This window comes from Anabrus simplex, chromosome 2 (genome assembly GCF_040414725.1).
Source record: "Anabrus simplex isolate iqAnaSimp1 chromosome 2, ASM4041472v1, whole genome shotgun sequence".
Taxonomy (NCBI): Eukaryota; Metazoa; Arthropoda; class Insecta; order Orthoptera; family Tettigoniidae; genus Anabrus; species Anabrus simplex.
Genome location: NC_090266.1, coordinates 454,137,565 through 454,153,169, shown reverse-complemented (window position 1 = coordinate 454,153,169; position 15,605 = coordinate 454,137,565). Strand labels below are relative to the sequence as shown.

General features: G+C 40.4%; 1 protein-coding gene across 1 annotated transcript in view; it reads right to left on the bottom strand.

The window, feature by feature from the left end:
* Positions 1-1,428: 1,428 nt before the first annotated feature.
* LOC136863574 (uncharacterized) overlaps positions 1,429-15,605 on the bottom strand; it is a 503,819-nt gene continuing 489,642 nt past the window's right edge. Inside the window, exon 7 of the mRNA XM_067139955.2 lies at positions 1,429-1,676. Within this exon, the coding sequence (XP_066996056.2) occupies positions 1,429-1,676 (248 nt within the window). The remainder of the gene's footprint in view (positions 1,677-15,605) is intronic.

Sequence of the window (15,605 nt, the reverse complement as noted above, 5' to 3'; positions counted from 1 at the left end):
CGGAGTGTACACTTTGAGCAGTGTCTGTTGTGAGTGAACTACCATCCTGACAGATGTTTGGTGCGTAAACTGATCCGATGCTCCCAGTCAAACTCAGTTTACCAAGTATTCCGTTCTGTCTTCAACCGATGGTTTGAAATCATGACTTCCCTCCGATACCTACTACGTTCAAGTCAAAACTTGTCAAATTGCTAGCTTCCTACAGCTAGATGATCAACATGAGCTAATATGCTTACTTCGATATGAATTTCACACTGCCAGTATATAACCGGTAAACTACCCATGTATACAATGATAAAGGATGGTGAGACATTAAAAAAGAAGTTAAAACCACGAAATTATTTAAGTAAACATTTATGGTCATCCCTAGTAGTTAGCTTAGCCGCTTCCCGCTTGTTTGGTAAAGATTCATTTTGCAGTTCTAACACGAAAATGGAACAGAATGTATTCATCCTATGATAATACAAGAGAGAAGTGTAGTGGGTTAAATACTAGAAGCGTTTGTTGCGTCCATTCTCATTTCAATTCCAGACGAATGTCGGGTTATCACCTAACATGTAGGATACGGCATCTTCATTCATAATCTGAACCACTTTTAAGTATAGAGACACATCCTCACGGTTATCAGATAGATTTCGAAGACAAATAGACGGGTAGTTTGATGAAGTCCTTCACAAACAGCTACAGCACATTATTTCAAATTGTTTCGGACTGTCGTTTCAATTTTGGAACATCAATTTTTACACTATTCATCCTGGGAATTCTTATCGTTGACAGATGTTGAATTAGTGCTAGGGAAGTTCACAAGGACAACGGAATATTCACAGAACAATCAGAGGTAAATTGCGTCTCAGAGTTATGGAAGAAGTCCGCTTCTTTTTTTCCACGGTTGATAGAGTTTGTAATTTTAGACTAATTTTACTCTCTTTCCAATCTTCACGCACAACCTAAACTATGATAAGGTAATTAACATTGAAAGAATAATTGTATTGTAGAAAACCATAAATATTGCAAGACATTACAATATATTCTAAAGTCGAAACAGGAGGAACGACCGTTTTGAAAATCTTGACTGCAGAATGGTTGTTCACTCATTTACTCGCTTTTACCGGGTATGAAGGACAGCTGATGAGGAGTAGTTTGATATCTGTAATTCTTCTGTTTATAGAGTCATTCTTTTCTTAGCTAATCATGTTTATACGTTACAAGATATTCTCTTGGGTTTCTTGATTTCGTAATTAAACCCTGTTTCGATTCATTCAATTTGTATTTCAATCCATAATAATAGCAGCTAAAATTTACAAAACCGACAGTTATGCTTAACATAGAAGAAGCATTCCTAAACCGGTTAAACATTGAAGAAGAAATAATTCATCCAATTATCCACTGACACGCACCAGTTGAAGAGAAAATAACATATATACTTGATTAATGAATTTCAAAAATACACATTTTTAAATCCTGGTACTCACGGTTCATGTCGAGCGTGACAGTGCTAGAGATGGGTGCCACGAGGTTGTTGTTCGTGGCCTGGCATGTGAGTACGGTGTGCAGCTGGCGGCGTTCAAGTTTTTCTAGGCGTAGCACGTTCTGTACTCTTCGATCCGGCAGTTGCTCGTAAGAGTCGTCTAGAAGAGCATTGGCCTGCCACCAACTTACTCGCGGGGTCGGTCGCCCTGGGAAATGAGAACAGAGGTCATTCAAAACACAACATGAGACAAGGACTACAGACAGCAGTGATGCTGAAAGTCAATTCGTTGTAACGGGTAATGTTGTAAGATGAGAACATTAAGGGGGAAGTACACATATGTTGTTCAAACAATTATATTTTTCGAAACAGACTTTCAACGTATTAGGTCGTGTTACGTACATGTAGTACGTGTTGAAGAGATGTTAAGTACAGAACAAAAATGGCCAGCCGGATACCAGTGGGATCCGAACCCACAACCTCCCGATTTCGCGTCGGTTGCTCTACCAATTGAGGTATGGTGGCCTAGGCCATCTTTGTTCTGTTTGAAAGGATCTGAGCTACTTTCTGCTTTAATCCGGAAAATAATTATTTCCACTATTCACAAAGGTATGTTTGTACTACATGTACGTAACACGACCTAATACGTTGAAAGTCTGTTTCGATTACAATGCGGTCGTGAAAATTCATTATTCAATTATATTTTTCATTTTATTTTTCATTAAAGAATATACTTTCTGCTTTAATCCGGAAAATAATCATTTCCACTATTCACAAAGGTATGTTTGTAAATGCCCATGGATATAGCTACAATAAGTACGTCACACTCTGTTTATGATTGTTCATTTTCTATCATTCTTTAATTTTACACATTCCTCTCAATATAATTCACAAACTATAAAAATATTTTCCTGAAAGTTTGCACGGCAGTGCATTTCTTTAATATAAACAACATGCTTTAGATTCGTTTCTATGACACATGTAATTTAACAAACATTTGAAAAATAATCATGTTATTGGTTTTATGTCACACTAACTACGTTCATGGCTTTCAAAAACGCCAAGGTGCCGGAATATTTTGTCCAGCAGAAGTTCTTTTGCGGGGTAATAAATCTACCGAAACGGGGCTGATGGTATTTGAACACTTTCGAAATCCGCCAGACTGAGCCAGGATCGAACCTGCCAACTTACTGAGCCACTCAAACCGGCAAAAACAATTGAAGAAAACTGGTACGAAGAAAATAATTCAGAAGGATTATGTGGAACTTCCTGGAGTATGTTGTTGATATACGTCTTTCAATAATTCCGGTGAGTTAGAAATAACAGACATGAAAGTAGCGAGAATGATCGCTGGTAACAATGGTTTTCCGCGGTTTCCCCATTTTCACACCAGGCAAATGCTGGGGCTGTACCTTAATTAAGGCCACGGCCGCTTCCTTCCCACTCCTAGCCCTTTCCTGCTCCATCGTCGCCATAAGACCTATTTGTGTCGGTGCGACGTAAAGCAACTAGCATAAAAAAGGTAACACTGTTAGAAAGGTACTCGAAATGAGCAGATAAAGCTAAGTAGTAAGTAATAAACTCGATGGATGGAGCTGTAAGCATAAACCGGCTTCGACGGTAGGGTCATATGAGGCGAATGGAGGAGGATAGTTTATCTAGGAGAATAATGGACTTTGTCATCGAGGGTGATAAGCGTGATAAACTAGCAGTTTAAACAAGAACAGCATTGCAGGCTATGTTTTAACAACTGTATGAGTTAGAAGGACTCCCCACAGTAGCCGATAATTTGTTTCGTTGCTAGTAGCCTATATGCACCCTATGCATTTCTTATAGCAGAACTGACACCGCTTATTTCCTTTTCTGCATGAGCTTCAGGCTTAAAACTTCGGGATATTAAAGTCATCCACATGAAATCTAACCGCATCATGTACAGATATTAGAAGCGTGTTTACCTACAGTATTTGAGATCTCCATTATTTCTTGTGTAGCATGACAATGATATAAAAACAATAATCAAGGAAGTAACATAAGAGGAAGTAAAGCTCTAATACACCTCGTGGACCCCACGTTGTGTGCATGTTGTGTACTTTATTTTTATGTTTGTTGTATGTGCATGTTTATTTTGTGGTTGTTTGACATTTACTCTTATTTTTGTCTACATCCTCGTGCAGGAGGAGCGAGCGTTGTATATTTATTCTTGCTGTCGTATTATTGTTTCTTTTCCAGGATCTCTGGCAGCGTTATGATACTTGTGCAAACTCCACCTCAAGTTTAGCTAGTTTGTTTTAGCATTAATATTTACTACTTAAAATGATAATTTTATATATCTCTTGGGGACAGGAATCTTTTGCCTAAAGGAAAATAAAGAAAGACGACACTAATTAATCACATGACACGATAAGGATTAAATTCAACGAAAGCATTTATTTTTTAAATTAAACTTGTTATGATTTACACTCATTTGTAGGATTATTTTATCGGGTTACATAATGTTTGTTAGGGCTTTAAGAATCTTAATTGTTGTAAACGAGTTGTGGAATGCATATATGGCATTGTTAAAATTTACGAACTCGTCAATTCGTCTGTTATTGAATGTAATCGATATCAGTCGATCTTTATTAACAAGAATGTCCTTTATTGTACGATGATAATTAAATCTCCACAAACATCAACGTCCAGCTTCTACTTCATTATAGATTCGCTTTTATTTACTAAGGAACCTTTTCTCTTGATATATTTCCCAACAGGCCAATGGTTATATTCACTTGTTATATAGTATAGAGTTCCTCACCTTAATCCAGCATTAGAATGACGCCGGAAACGCAACCAATAATCAGTTCGACATCCCTCCCGAACCTGAGTGGTCTCATGTTATTTGTATTTCATAACGCCGTGTCCGGCTCCATGGTTAAATGGTTAGCATACTGGCCTTTGGTCACAGGGGTACAGGGTTCGATTCCCGGCAGAGTCGGGAATTTTAACCATAATAGATTAATTTCGCTGGCACGGGGCTGGATGTATCTGTCGGTCTTCATCATCATTTCATCCTCATCACGACTCGCAGGTCGCCTACGCGAGTCAAATCAAACGACCTGCATCTCCAGAGCCAAACTTGTCCTCGGACACTCTCGGCACTAAAAGTCGTACGCAATTTCATTTTCATAACGCCGTGGGCTTAGCTGGGCGTGAAGAATAAATATATCATATGACATAGACATAAAAATAATATACGGTACCGGTACACAGCAAAGAGCTTGAACGAGGCTGAGGCAAGAGTTAACATCTGAATCTGATATTTAATCGGAAACTAGCAAACAAAACGTAATTTAATCAGCTCTTGAGTGAGTACGTGCATATTCATTCCAAAATGTCAGCGCGTATTGTGTAGCGTTCCATCAGAGAAACTACAAACCAAACCCAATGGCGCCAAAGCCCCGAAGTGCCATGGCCTACAAAGCGACCGCTGCTCAGACTGAAGGCCTGCAGATTATGAGGTGTCGTGTGGTCGGCGTGACAAATCCTCTCGGTCGTTATTCTTGGTTTCCTAGACCGGGAATCAGTGAATGTAGCCTGCGTAAAATGCTCACTAACTGCACACGAAATGAGAAGTTGTTGACTTGCAGACAGAGGACGTATGACTGCGCACTTTGGACCAGGAAACTCGTATGAGTATCCGCGTGAAACTCGTACGAGTATTCACGTAGTTCAAGTCTACGGCATAGTTTCGAGAGAAGTTATTGAGTCGTTATTTAGATATCTTCCCCTGTACTTTCGATATTTCAGCATTTAAGGATAGTTTTAATATCTGTTACGGCTTAGTAGGAAAAAATCCATATAAATATCAAAGTACTTAGTTCTAAATACGCATGTATTGTTTCATTTAACATATTATTCCGTTCAATTTGCTATTTAGAAGTAGTGTAATATGTTATTACTAATTATTTTACTTTATTGTTGGGAAATCCTTGTTTAATACTTAAAAAATATCAGCATTTAACGGCAATTTAAATTTATGATAGCCGTAGTAGGATATAATAATAATAATAATAATAATAATAATAATAATAATAATAATAATAATAATAATAATAATAATAATAATAATAATAATGTGTCAACGTATTTACGCATTCAGTTTAAAATACATTTCCCCACTTTACGTTAACCTGTTCTTCCCAATTACGTTATAATTAGGATACGCCTAAGTAGACATGTAGTGTAGTTATTTTGTTAGTCAGTCTCGTGCTTGTTTTATAGTAATGTAATCCTTGTGCAGTATGCAGCATTTCTTTCCTTTGATATCTGTGTTCTTCTCACGGAATTCGCTATTTTATTTTTCTTGAAATTGTCATTATGTTTTATATTTATATGGAAGGTGAATAAAGAATGGCTGAGGAATACAGGTGTAGGGATTGCGGAGGTTAATGGGCATTAGGGAGTATGAGGAACGAGATAGGGAGTTTAGGGGAGATAATTAGGCTACTAAATGAGGACGGAATGAAGGCAGGTCTCACTCAAACAACACACAGGGTACGCCAGATAGAAGAAGGCAGAGGAAGGAATGGGACAAGTTGCGGAGAGGAGAAGGGCTAATGTTTTAAGGGGAAGGACATTTCTGGATATGTATCTGTTGGGAATGGGTACGAATCACTGCTGGTACTAAAGAAGATAGAACAGGGAAGGTGTTACAGAGGAAAGTGGACGTCAGAACAAAGGGCAGGAAAGGGAAACGTAGAATAGAGGATAGAAAGAGGGACATGGAACAGGGTCATGAGAGGAAGAGATGGAAAGAGGAAGTAGGTTCTGACTCCGTGGAGGAAGAAAATGTAGATACTTGAGAATTACATTTGAGTCCATCCACTTAACTACCATTTCACTCAGACTGAATACAATTATTTATAGTCTACAGTGTAGTGCATTATTCTCCAACTGTACATACCGATTTTCATTAAATTCTCTTCGGCCATTTTCTCGTGATGTGCGTACATACATACATACATACATACATACATACATACATACATACATACATACTGAAATAATCGTTTCATGGTGATAGAGAGATTATTTAACGAATCAGAAACGTTTTACCGGGAGTTGAATCTAGAAAGGCGCGAGGAGAAGCTTGGAGCTCGAAGGCTAGCTAGACCGGGCGTGGGAAGATCTGTGAGAGAGCAAAGAAACCAGGGTAAAGGATAGAACGACTCGAATACTGTTTGGATATTGACAGATACCACACTTATGAGAAGAAACGCGGAATGAAGCAGGCCCTGGCAAGGTATGGAAATATGACGTGAATTACGCCTGTGAACAAATTGCGGCAAAGTTAAATAACAGCAAATTTTGTAGTAATTTACTGTGTGCTTCGAGCTGATCCGAAATGCTAAGTATAATTGCCTTTCTTAGTATGATTTGAGCGGGATGAGCGTGGGAACCAAGCGTTTGTTTGCACAAAGGAGAAGCGCTTGTATCATAGGGTTTCCCCGCGTGTGGCGTCTCTGTCAAGAACATATATAAAGAGCATTGAGAGGAGATGGGATTCATTATTTGGAAGGCAGACGATGAGACAGGGTGTGTCGTGAGCTTGTAGCAATTACACAAAGCCAGTATTAGAATATATAGTGTCGGTCAGTTTTATCATTCGTAGCCTGAAAAAGTAGCAATTACGCGGTGCTAGGAAGTAATATTTTAATAAACGTTGATTCAGAAATCGGTGTGCAGTTGCATGCTACAATTTTTAACAAATACTTTCAACTTATGATTAGGACGAACTATAAGCCCGGATGGGAGGCATGTTCTATAGTTTCTTCAGTACTAACCCACGATATGCTGAACTAGGAGTGACGGGAGCGCGCAAACAGGCATCTTAATTGTGTGCGTAAAATATTGTAGTTATTGACGGTACGGGAATCTACGACAAGAGCTGATTAAGCACGACATATTCATACAAACTAGCGCTCACGCAAACGGCAGCACGATGGACCATACCATGGAATTGAACCGAGGACCAGCTTACCAAGACGACGCTAGGAAAATGTTGCGCTAAATCCATATCACAGTCCAGCATGGAGGAGCCGTGAGGTCGCAATGTAACAGATAAGTTTGAACAGATTCTGCTTTTAGCATTAGAGAGGGACAGTTCAGCTTCGCATATTTATCTTTGTAAAATAATCGTTCATTATGCCTTAATGGTGATCATTTATATATGCTGAGGACTAACGCATGTGTTCTCCGTGTTATTTAGCTTTAAATCATTTGCGTACGTTACGATTGTATTAGGATTAAATTAAGTTTGGTCTATAGTCACGTAAAGTTGTGTTACTCTTATTGGAGATTAATTTATGGAAGCTTGTGGAGCTAGGATCATTGAAAGTTAAAGGATGGGGATGTCTTATAGGTATCGAATTCGGAGACTCTTACTGGAGTGCGAGGCGAAATAAGGTATACAAATTCCATGTTATGTTAATGTGCATGAGCTTTTCAGATACGCAGAAGAGGCTGAGGATACTAAGTCTCAACGTTGCACTAGAAAGGGTTTTCGTAATAATTCCGGCAAGCTAACACATGGCTATGCTCGTGGCATGAACCGGGGTCCGTTGCATGAAGAAAATAGATTTACTGAGTATATTTCGGATATTTTGAATGGTCTGAAGTGAGGTCAAACATGTAGGCCTGTGAATTACGAGTCTGAGGAAAATGATTCCAGACCAGAGAGACATGCTATTTTGTGTTATTGAGAGGCCATACGAGCCCGCAGCCTGTCCGTAGTGAAGGGATGAGATTTGGCTCAGATGAGTGCTGCCTTGGACTGTTAGGCGGAAAGGGGACCCATTAGCTATGTGACGATAAGCAGATGTGAAAGAGGCTTCGCCATGTAGCTATGTGTTTCTGAAGATAGATGTATGTTATTGTTTGGAACAGCGAGGGTAAGACGACCTTGCCATTCCCTCAGTAAGGTAAGGTCAATTAACGTCGCTCCAGAAAACGACCCAGAGATGTGATTACATCACCATTCCCGCAAGACCAGTGTGTATTTTGTGTGTTTATTTCATATCCAGTGGAATATTTGCGATTTGTTTATTGTTGTTGTTTAGTTGTGTCTCAATGTTCATGTTTGTCATTTTATTGTACATTACTAGAGGGGAAGCACGTATGCATTTTAGGGGTTTAGAGGTTCAATCCTCGTCTTTGATCATGATATCGGGCTCACATTAGCTTCAGTGGATTTTTGGGGGTATCAGAAAATCCTAAACTAAGCATTCTTGTGGATTAATCCCAAATTTAAATGGGTATAATTTTAATCTTAGTTTTCATATATGCGAAGATCTCTGTTGCTTATCTCATGTACCAGGATGTTTAAGTACGACGCAGATAGTCGAGTCTGTTCAAACTTATTTAAATATACAGTACAGTGTTTATGTAACGCCCCGATGATTCCAAGATTAATTATTTTTGACTTGTTTAGACAGGCTATGTTCTGTTGCCACTTGATGGCTAACAACACTAGTTATAATAGAAATTGTATCGAGTTATCTAAGGGAATTTATTTTTCTTGTCCATCTTTTATGTTTTAGAGTATTAAAGTATTTTCATGCAAATATTAGTCCTCATTCACCCACACAAATGCAATTCCTGTCCTACTTACATCTTTAAGAGTTCTTATTTGGTGGTCCTTGGAGACCAAAATTACGGACGTTCCGCGGGCGATGCCGCTAAACTAGCCAGATCAAAAGAGGACAAGAAATAGGATAAATTGTTGCTTATTTCGTGATGTCTCACTTTGTTTTAGTGATTTATTTGTTTGCCGATTCAGTAAGGTACAATACATACATACATTGCAGACAGACAGACAGACAGACAGACAGACAGACAGACAGACAGACAGACAGACAGACAGACAGACAGACAGACAGACAGACAGACAGACAGACAGACAGAAAGACAGACAGACATGATGGGAAATTAAAAAGTGCATTTCCTTGTTTCTGTGGACACGACCGATACAGACATGCCATTCTTTTTTAATTCTGAGTAATTTACAGACAAACCTCGCATTTTATATGTATATATATATATACAGGGTGGTCGGATACAACGTGAAGCGGGTATATGAGTGTTAGAGCGTCGGTCATACTGATAAATTATTGCAACAAAATAATTACATATCTCGCGCCGTTGTCATTTTTTCAGCTGCTTAATGTAGCCAATCAGATCACTTCGTGGACGACTTCAGACGGGCTTTGTGAGGTGGTGTTGCTAAATCTGCTCGTGGTTTATGACCGACTTAGGAGCGCTAATACAAGAGATAAACTTCTCCAATGGGGGGTCTTGAACAAAGACCTCCCTGCTGATAGGCTCGGCCCATAGCAAGCACGCTACGGTAGCACTGGATGAAACCCACGGTGTGTTAGAGTTTGATGATAATTTCTCTACATGGTTATCAAGCCCGACCAAGCCACGTGCAGATTTAGCAAACCACCCCCGTAAAGCCCATTTGAATTGGCCCGTGAAGCGATCTGTTTGGCCAACTTCAGCAGCTGATATAATGCCAACGGCGCAAGTTATCGACGTAATATTTTCAAATTATGTATCAGTATGACCAACGCTCTAACGCTCACATACTCGGTTCACGTTGTTTCCGACCACTCTGTATAGATAGATAGATAGATAGATAGATAGATAGATAGATAGATAGATAGATAGATAGATAGATTTATCGTAAACCGATCAAAATTATTTTTTCTGATCAAGACGAGAACATGTAGCGTTTGCTTAAAGCCAGTGTCACGACTTGAGGTTAATTGGAAAATTCAGAGCAATGAATATTGTAATATATTTCATGATGAATATGCAAATTTGAAAGAGGACGATGTGAAGCATCTCCGTTCTGCTCATAAAGCATGGCGGTGTAAGGAATTTATGAAAGCTCATCGTAGAAGCCTACATAGGACGGTCCCCGGGATATTTTTGAGGACACCATCATTAAGCGAGGTGTACAGGTTGTTGTTGACCATTAGCCAAGCAGTTAAAGTTCTTCAACAGTCGAACAGGAATACTGAGAAGGATCTCAGTAAGTCTCTTGATTAACTCATGAGAAACCAGATGATATGCCAAAACTTGTGACATGTCGAGGGGAAGTATTTAATGCCTGTTCGGCGACGACTGAGGGACTAAATAACGAAAAATTTTCTTTAAGAAACAAATTAGAGACTTAAATCTAAACCTAGATGGTATAGAGCAATATGGTAGGGGTAACACTATGGACGTCTTTGATATTCCCGAGAAACAAAATGAAAACACTGTTGTGTTATTAAGGACGTTGGTCGCACTCTAGACGTTAATATAACGTACGAGATGATCGGTGCCTGTCACAGATTGAAGAAGCCTGCTAACCAAGCTAATGCTGTCGTTACTGTAAACTTTGTGAGACGTGTTGACAATGATACATTTCTTCAGAAACGTAAGGTTAAGAGGAATCGTAATTGTAATGGTATAGGGCCCTCTTTGTCAACCCTAGTCTTTCTTTAACGAGAAGAATAAATTGTATTCGGTAAGGCTAGGAAAGTCAAAAAAGAAATGAACTTTGCATATTATTTTATGGTTAGATGCAGCAGGTAATGTCAAATTAAGGAAAAAGGGAAATGATATTTATGTATATACCTTGAAATCAGGTTGAGGATAATAATAATAATAATAATAATAATAATAATAATAATAATAATAATAATAATAATACCGAGCTCGATAGCTGCAGTCGCTTAAGTGCGGCCAGTGTCCAGTATTCGGGAGATAGTGGGTTCGAACCCCACTGTCGGCAGCCCTGAAGATGGTTTTCCGTTGCTTCCCATTTTCACACCAGGCAAATGCTGGGGCTGTACCTTAACTAAGGCCACGGACGCTTCTTTCCCATCCCTATGCCTTTTCTGTCCCATCGTCGCCATAAGACATATCTGCGTCGGGGTAACGTAAAACAAATATAATAATAATAATAATAATGGTAATAACAAGAACAAGGAGGAGAAGAAGAAGAAGTCAAATAGTGTAGATATTTATATGTAACTTACACTAGCTAAAATGATGGCCTCTATATGCTAATTATTTTGGAGAACTGACATCTACAGGATGCAATGGGAGAAGGATTCCTATTTTAAATAATGATACTTGTTTTACATCCCACTAATTTCCTTTTTATTGTTTTCGGGTAGGCCGAGTTGCCGGAATATTGTTCCGAAGTAGTTCTCTTACGTGCCAGTAAACCTACGACACGAGGCTGACGTATCTGAGCATCTTCAATACCACATGACTGAGCCAGGATCAAACCTGCCAAAAAGCTACTCGCCCACGTTGTGTACAAGAAACTTGTCCCTACTGAGACCGAAAGTTGAGAAGTAAGTGGCTTCATATTTTAAGACATACGTTAAGAATGATTTGAGAGCACAGGACGGACACATCGTACTAGATACGGTATGTCACAATGATTTGGCCTATTAGAGATGTTCCACACACAACCCCTTTCTGCTCACATGAGCTAGACCAGGCATGTAGAGGTCACGAGCTAACTGACAACTTTGCGTGCATGAGAAACAGCTGTTACGAGCGCTAGACCAGGGCGTTATCAGACAGCGCATGCGTAAGGGGTGTACATTACACATTCGTAACTACGGCACTCCTGCATATCGATGCCCGAGAACGAAAGGGTTAAAATTCAAAATCCATTATTTTTCAGGCGAAGAGTTTAAAGTTTTAGCAGTTTGTATCACTGCCTCTCAAAAGTACAATTTTACGCAATGTTTATGCGAACTGTTGTATACAAATTTCTTGCATCATTTATTATAATCTGGCCAAGCGGCTAATATCAGAGCTTTGAAAATCCTTAAAAGTGCTTCCTGGCATGAATACATTGTGCTGTAACATTTTCGGAGATAGTAGATGTGGAAATAAGCTATACAGAGTGGTCGGACACGTCGTGAACCGGGTACATGAGAGTTAGAGGGTTGGTCATAATTCCATAGCTCGCGCCCTTGTTATTTTATCAGATGTTGAAGTTAGCCAACCAGACCGCTTCGCTGGCGAATTCAAATGGGCTTTGCGCGGCGATGTTGCTAAATATGGAGGTGGCTTAGACGGGCTTGCCGACCCCACGGTGCAGGGGTAACGTGCCTACACATTTCCAGGGTTTGATTCCCGGGCAGGCCAGGGATTTTTTTACCTGGATCTGACGACTGGTTCGAGGTCCACTCAGCCTACATGATTACAATTGAGGAATTATCTGACGGTGAGATGGTCAAGAAAGCCAAGAATAACGGCAGCCAGGATTCGTTGTGCTGACCACATGACACCTCATAACCTGCAGGTTTACGGGCTGAGCAGCGGTCGCTTGGTAGGCCAAGGCCTGTGGGGGGGCTGTTGCGCCCTGGGGTCTGGTTTGGTTTAGACGGGCTTGAGAGCCATACCGATAAATCAGCACCAAACACAAACATACCGTGGTTCCAGCCGGTGCCACGTAGCATACCTGCTAAGGCATGGTCGGTGCTCAGTCCCTCCCATATTTCTTCTCAAGTGCGTCTTAGGCCACGCAACACCGCCTCGCAAAGCCCGCTTGAATTCACACCCGAAGCGATCTGATTCGCTAACTTCAGCAGCTGACGACGCGAAATATCAATTTTTTTAGATTATTTCTTAGTACGACCAATCCTGTAGAGGTCACATACCTGGTTCACGTACGTTCTTTAAAAAAACAAAAAATTAAGTAATGTCGTTTTCACTGCACACTTTTGTATCATTCCATATACATTAATGGAAAACTCTCAAGAATATATTTTTTAGTAGTAACCCTTTCGTTCTCAGCCATCGATATGTTCTCTCATATAATATAATTAAATGTGTTCAACACGGCGTTTGCATAAAATGCGCGGAACAGCATTCTTTGTAATCACCGTGTACTAGGAAAATAAACAATTACTTCAAAGATAGTCGTATAGCATGAAGTGAAAAATAAGATGCTTTTTTGGGGGGTGGGGGCTTAACATGCTCAACTCTCCTAAGAGCAATTATGAAGCAGAATAATACCAAATACTAGGCCGCTTCTATATCTCTTCTGTGGCAAATCGTCATGTTTTTATAAACTGAAACAAAGGAAAATAGTCTTCAGTAAATCTAGCTTCTTTACATGTAACCATATTGATACAAAAGTACACAAATACACACACACATGAAAAATTACTGTGTCGCTTTGCTGGCAGGTCCTAGTGTTTACAGTGCTCTGTGTCTTCTGGTATAGGCTAGAGCAATTTTGTTACTTTCATAGATCTGTCTCAGTCTTATCCTTGGCTTGGACAATATGAAAGTGACTGAAGAATGAGCGATGCTAGTAATGCCATTCTTTATGCAGCCAGTCCCGGCTATGAATGGTGTGAACATGTTGCTCATAGGGTCGGTTGATGTATGCAATTCAGTGGGCTTGGCAGACTGATATGTAATAGCAACCCTGGCTCGGTGAGGAAAGCAACGGGAAACTACCTCACTCCTCATTTCCTTAGTACGCCTCCTCAGTGATGCCTAGGCCATCTATGACAGCTGATGGCAGAGCTCTTGATGATCCTACCAGCGTTAGCGCTGACGGACTGAACATACATACATACATACATACATACATACAATCCTTATGCCACAGCTACAGCAGCCGTATGTTTCAACCATTACATGTAGACCAAAACAGATAACTAGAGCCTGTCGTCGACAAGTGTGCACAGTTCTGAGTCAGCAACATGAGGAATTACAAGCCGAATGAGGGGATGAGACTTGCATCTGCGTGCTGCTCATAAAGCATGGCGGTGTAAGGAATTAATGGAAGCTCGTCGTAGAAGCCTACATGGGACAGAGCCCGGGAATGATTTTGAGAACACTCCATCCTTAAGCGAGGTGTACAGGTTCTTGTTGCAAATTAGGCAAGCAGTTAAGGATCTTCAATAATTGAAGAGGAATATTGAGAAGCGATACTGCAGAAAGACTTGATAGGGATGTATCCAAAGTGCATCGGTGTTGACAACAATGGTCACGGGAAGGCACTGTCTCAAGAAGACCGGGATCCGGCCTCACACGGGCCACTATGGAGAGAGAAGACGGCCGTATTCGCCACATGGCTGTAGTGGATCGTTTTGTGACTGTAGCAACCATTAGAGCTTCAGTTGGCACCAGAGTGACACAGTGAACTGCAACGAATCGATTATTTGAGGGGCAATTCCGAGCTAGATGACCTGTAGTGTCCATGACACTGCCACCTGCGACTTCAGTGGTGTCAAGCTAGAGCTCATTGGAGGGCGGAGTGGAGATCTGTTGTGTTCTAGATGATAACCATTTCTGTGCCAGTGATGGCTGTAGGTTGGAAAGGAGGAGGCCAGGTGAGCGCTTTGAATCAAGCTGTCTGCGCCGTCAACACACTGGACCTACACCAGAAGTTATCGTCTGGAGAGCGATTTCCTTTGACGGCAGGAGCACTCTCGTCGCTACCCCACGAACCTTGACAGAGGATTTGTATGTCAGACAAGTGACTGAACTGGTTGTGCTGCCATTCATTCGCAGTATTCAAGGAGGTGTTCTCGAACAGGATAACACTTGTTCTTATACTGCTGCTGTCACGCAACGTGCTCTACAGAGTTTTGAACAGCTGCCTTCACCTGCGAGGTCACTAGACTTTTCGCTCATTGAGCATGTATGGGACATTATGAGATGACAAATCCAGCATCATCCAGTGTCATATTGACAACTGCTGATTTGACTGATCAAGGGTAACAAAATGACACAATGCATGCATATTTGCATACTTGCATTCAAAATCATAGCAAGTACAGAGGTTATTAATGTACCACCATGTCACATATCTTCTCGCGCATACTTGAACCTACGACCTGGAAACTTTAATCAAATAAATATGTTACCTGGACAGTTGCTTAGCCTTAATTGCATGCCTCTAAACTAATGTCTTCTTGGTGTTTGGGATTTCATTTTTCGCCAGTCTATATCTCAAGTATACATTAGCTGCCTCTATGGATCCGTGGTATAGTGTCGGCCTCTGGATCCCACGACAACGTGTTCAAAACCCGGCAAAGGTAGTCGGAATTTTGAAGGGCGGAAC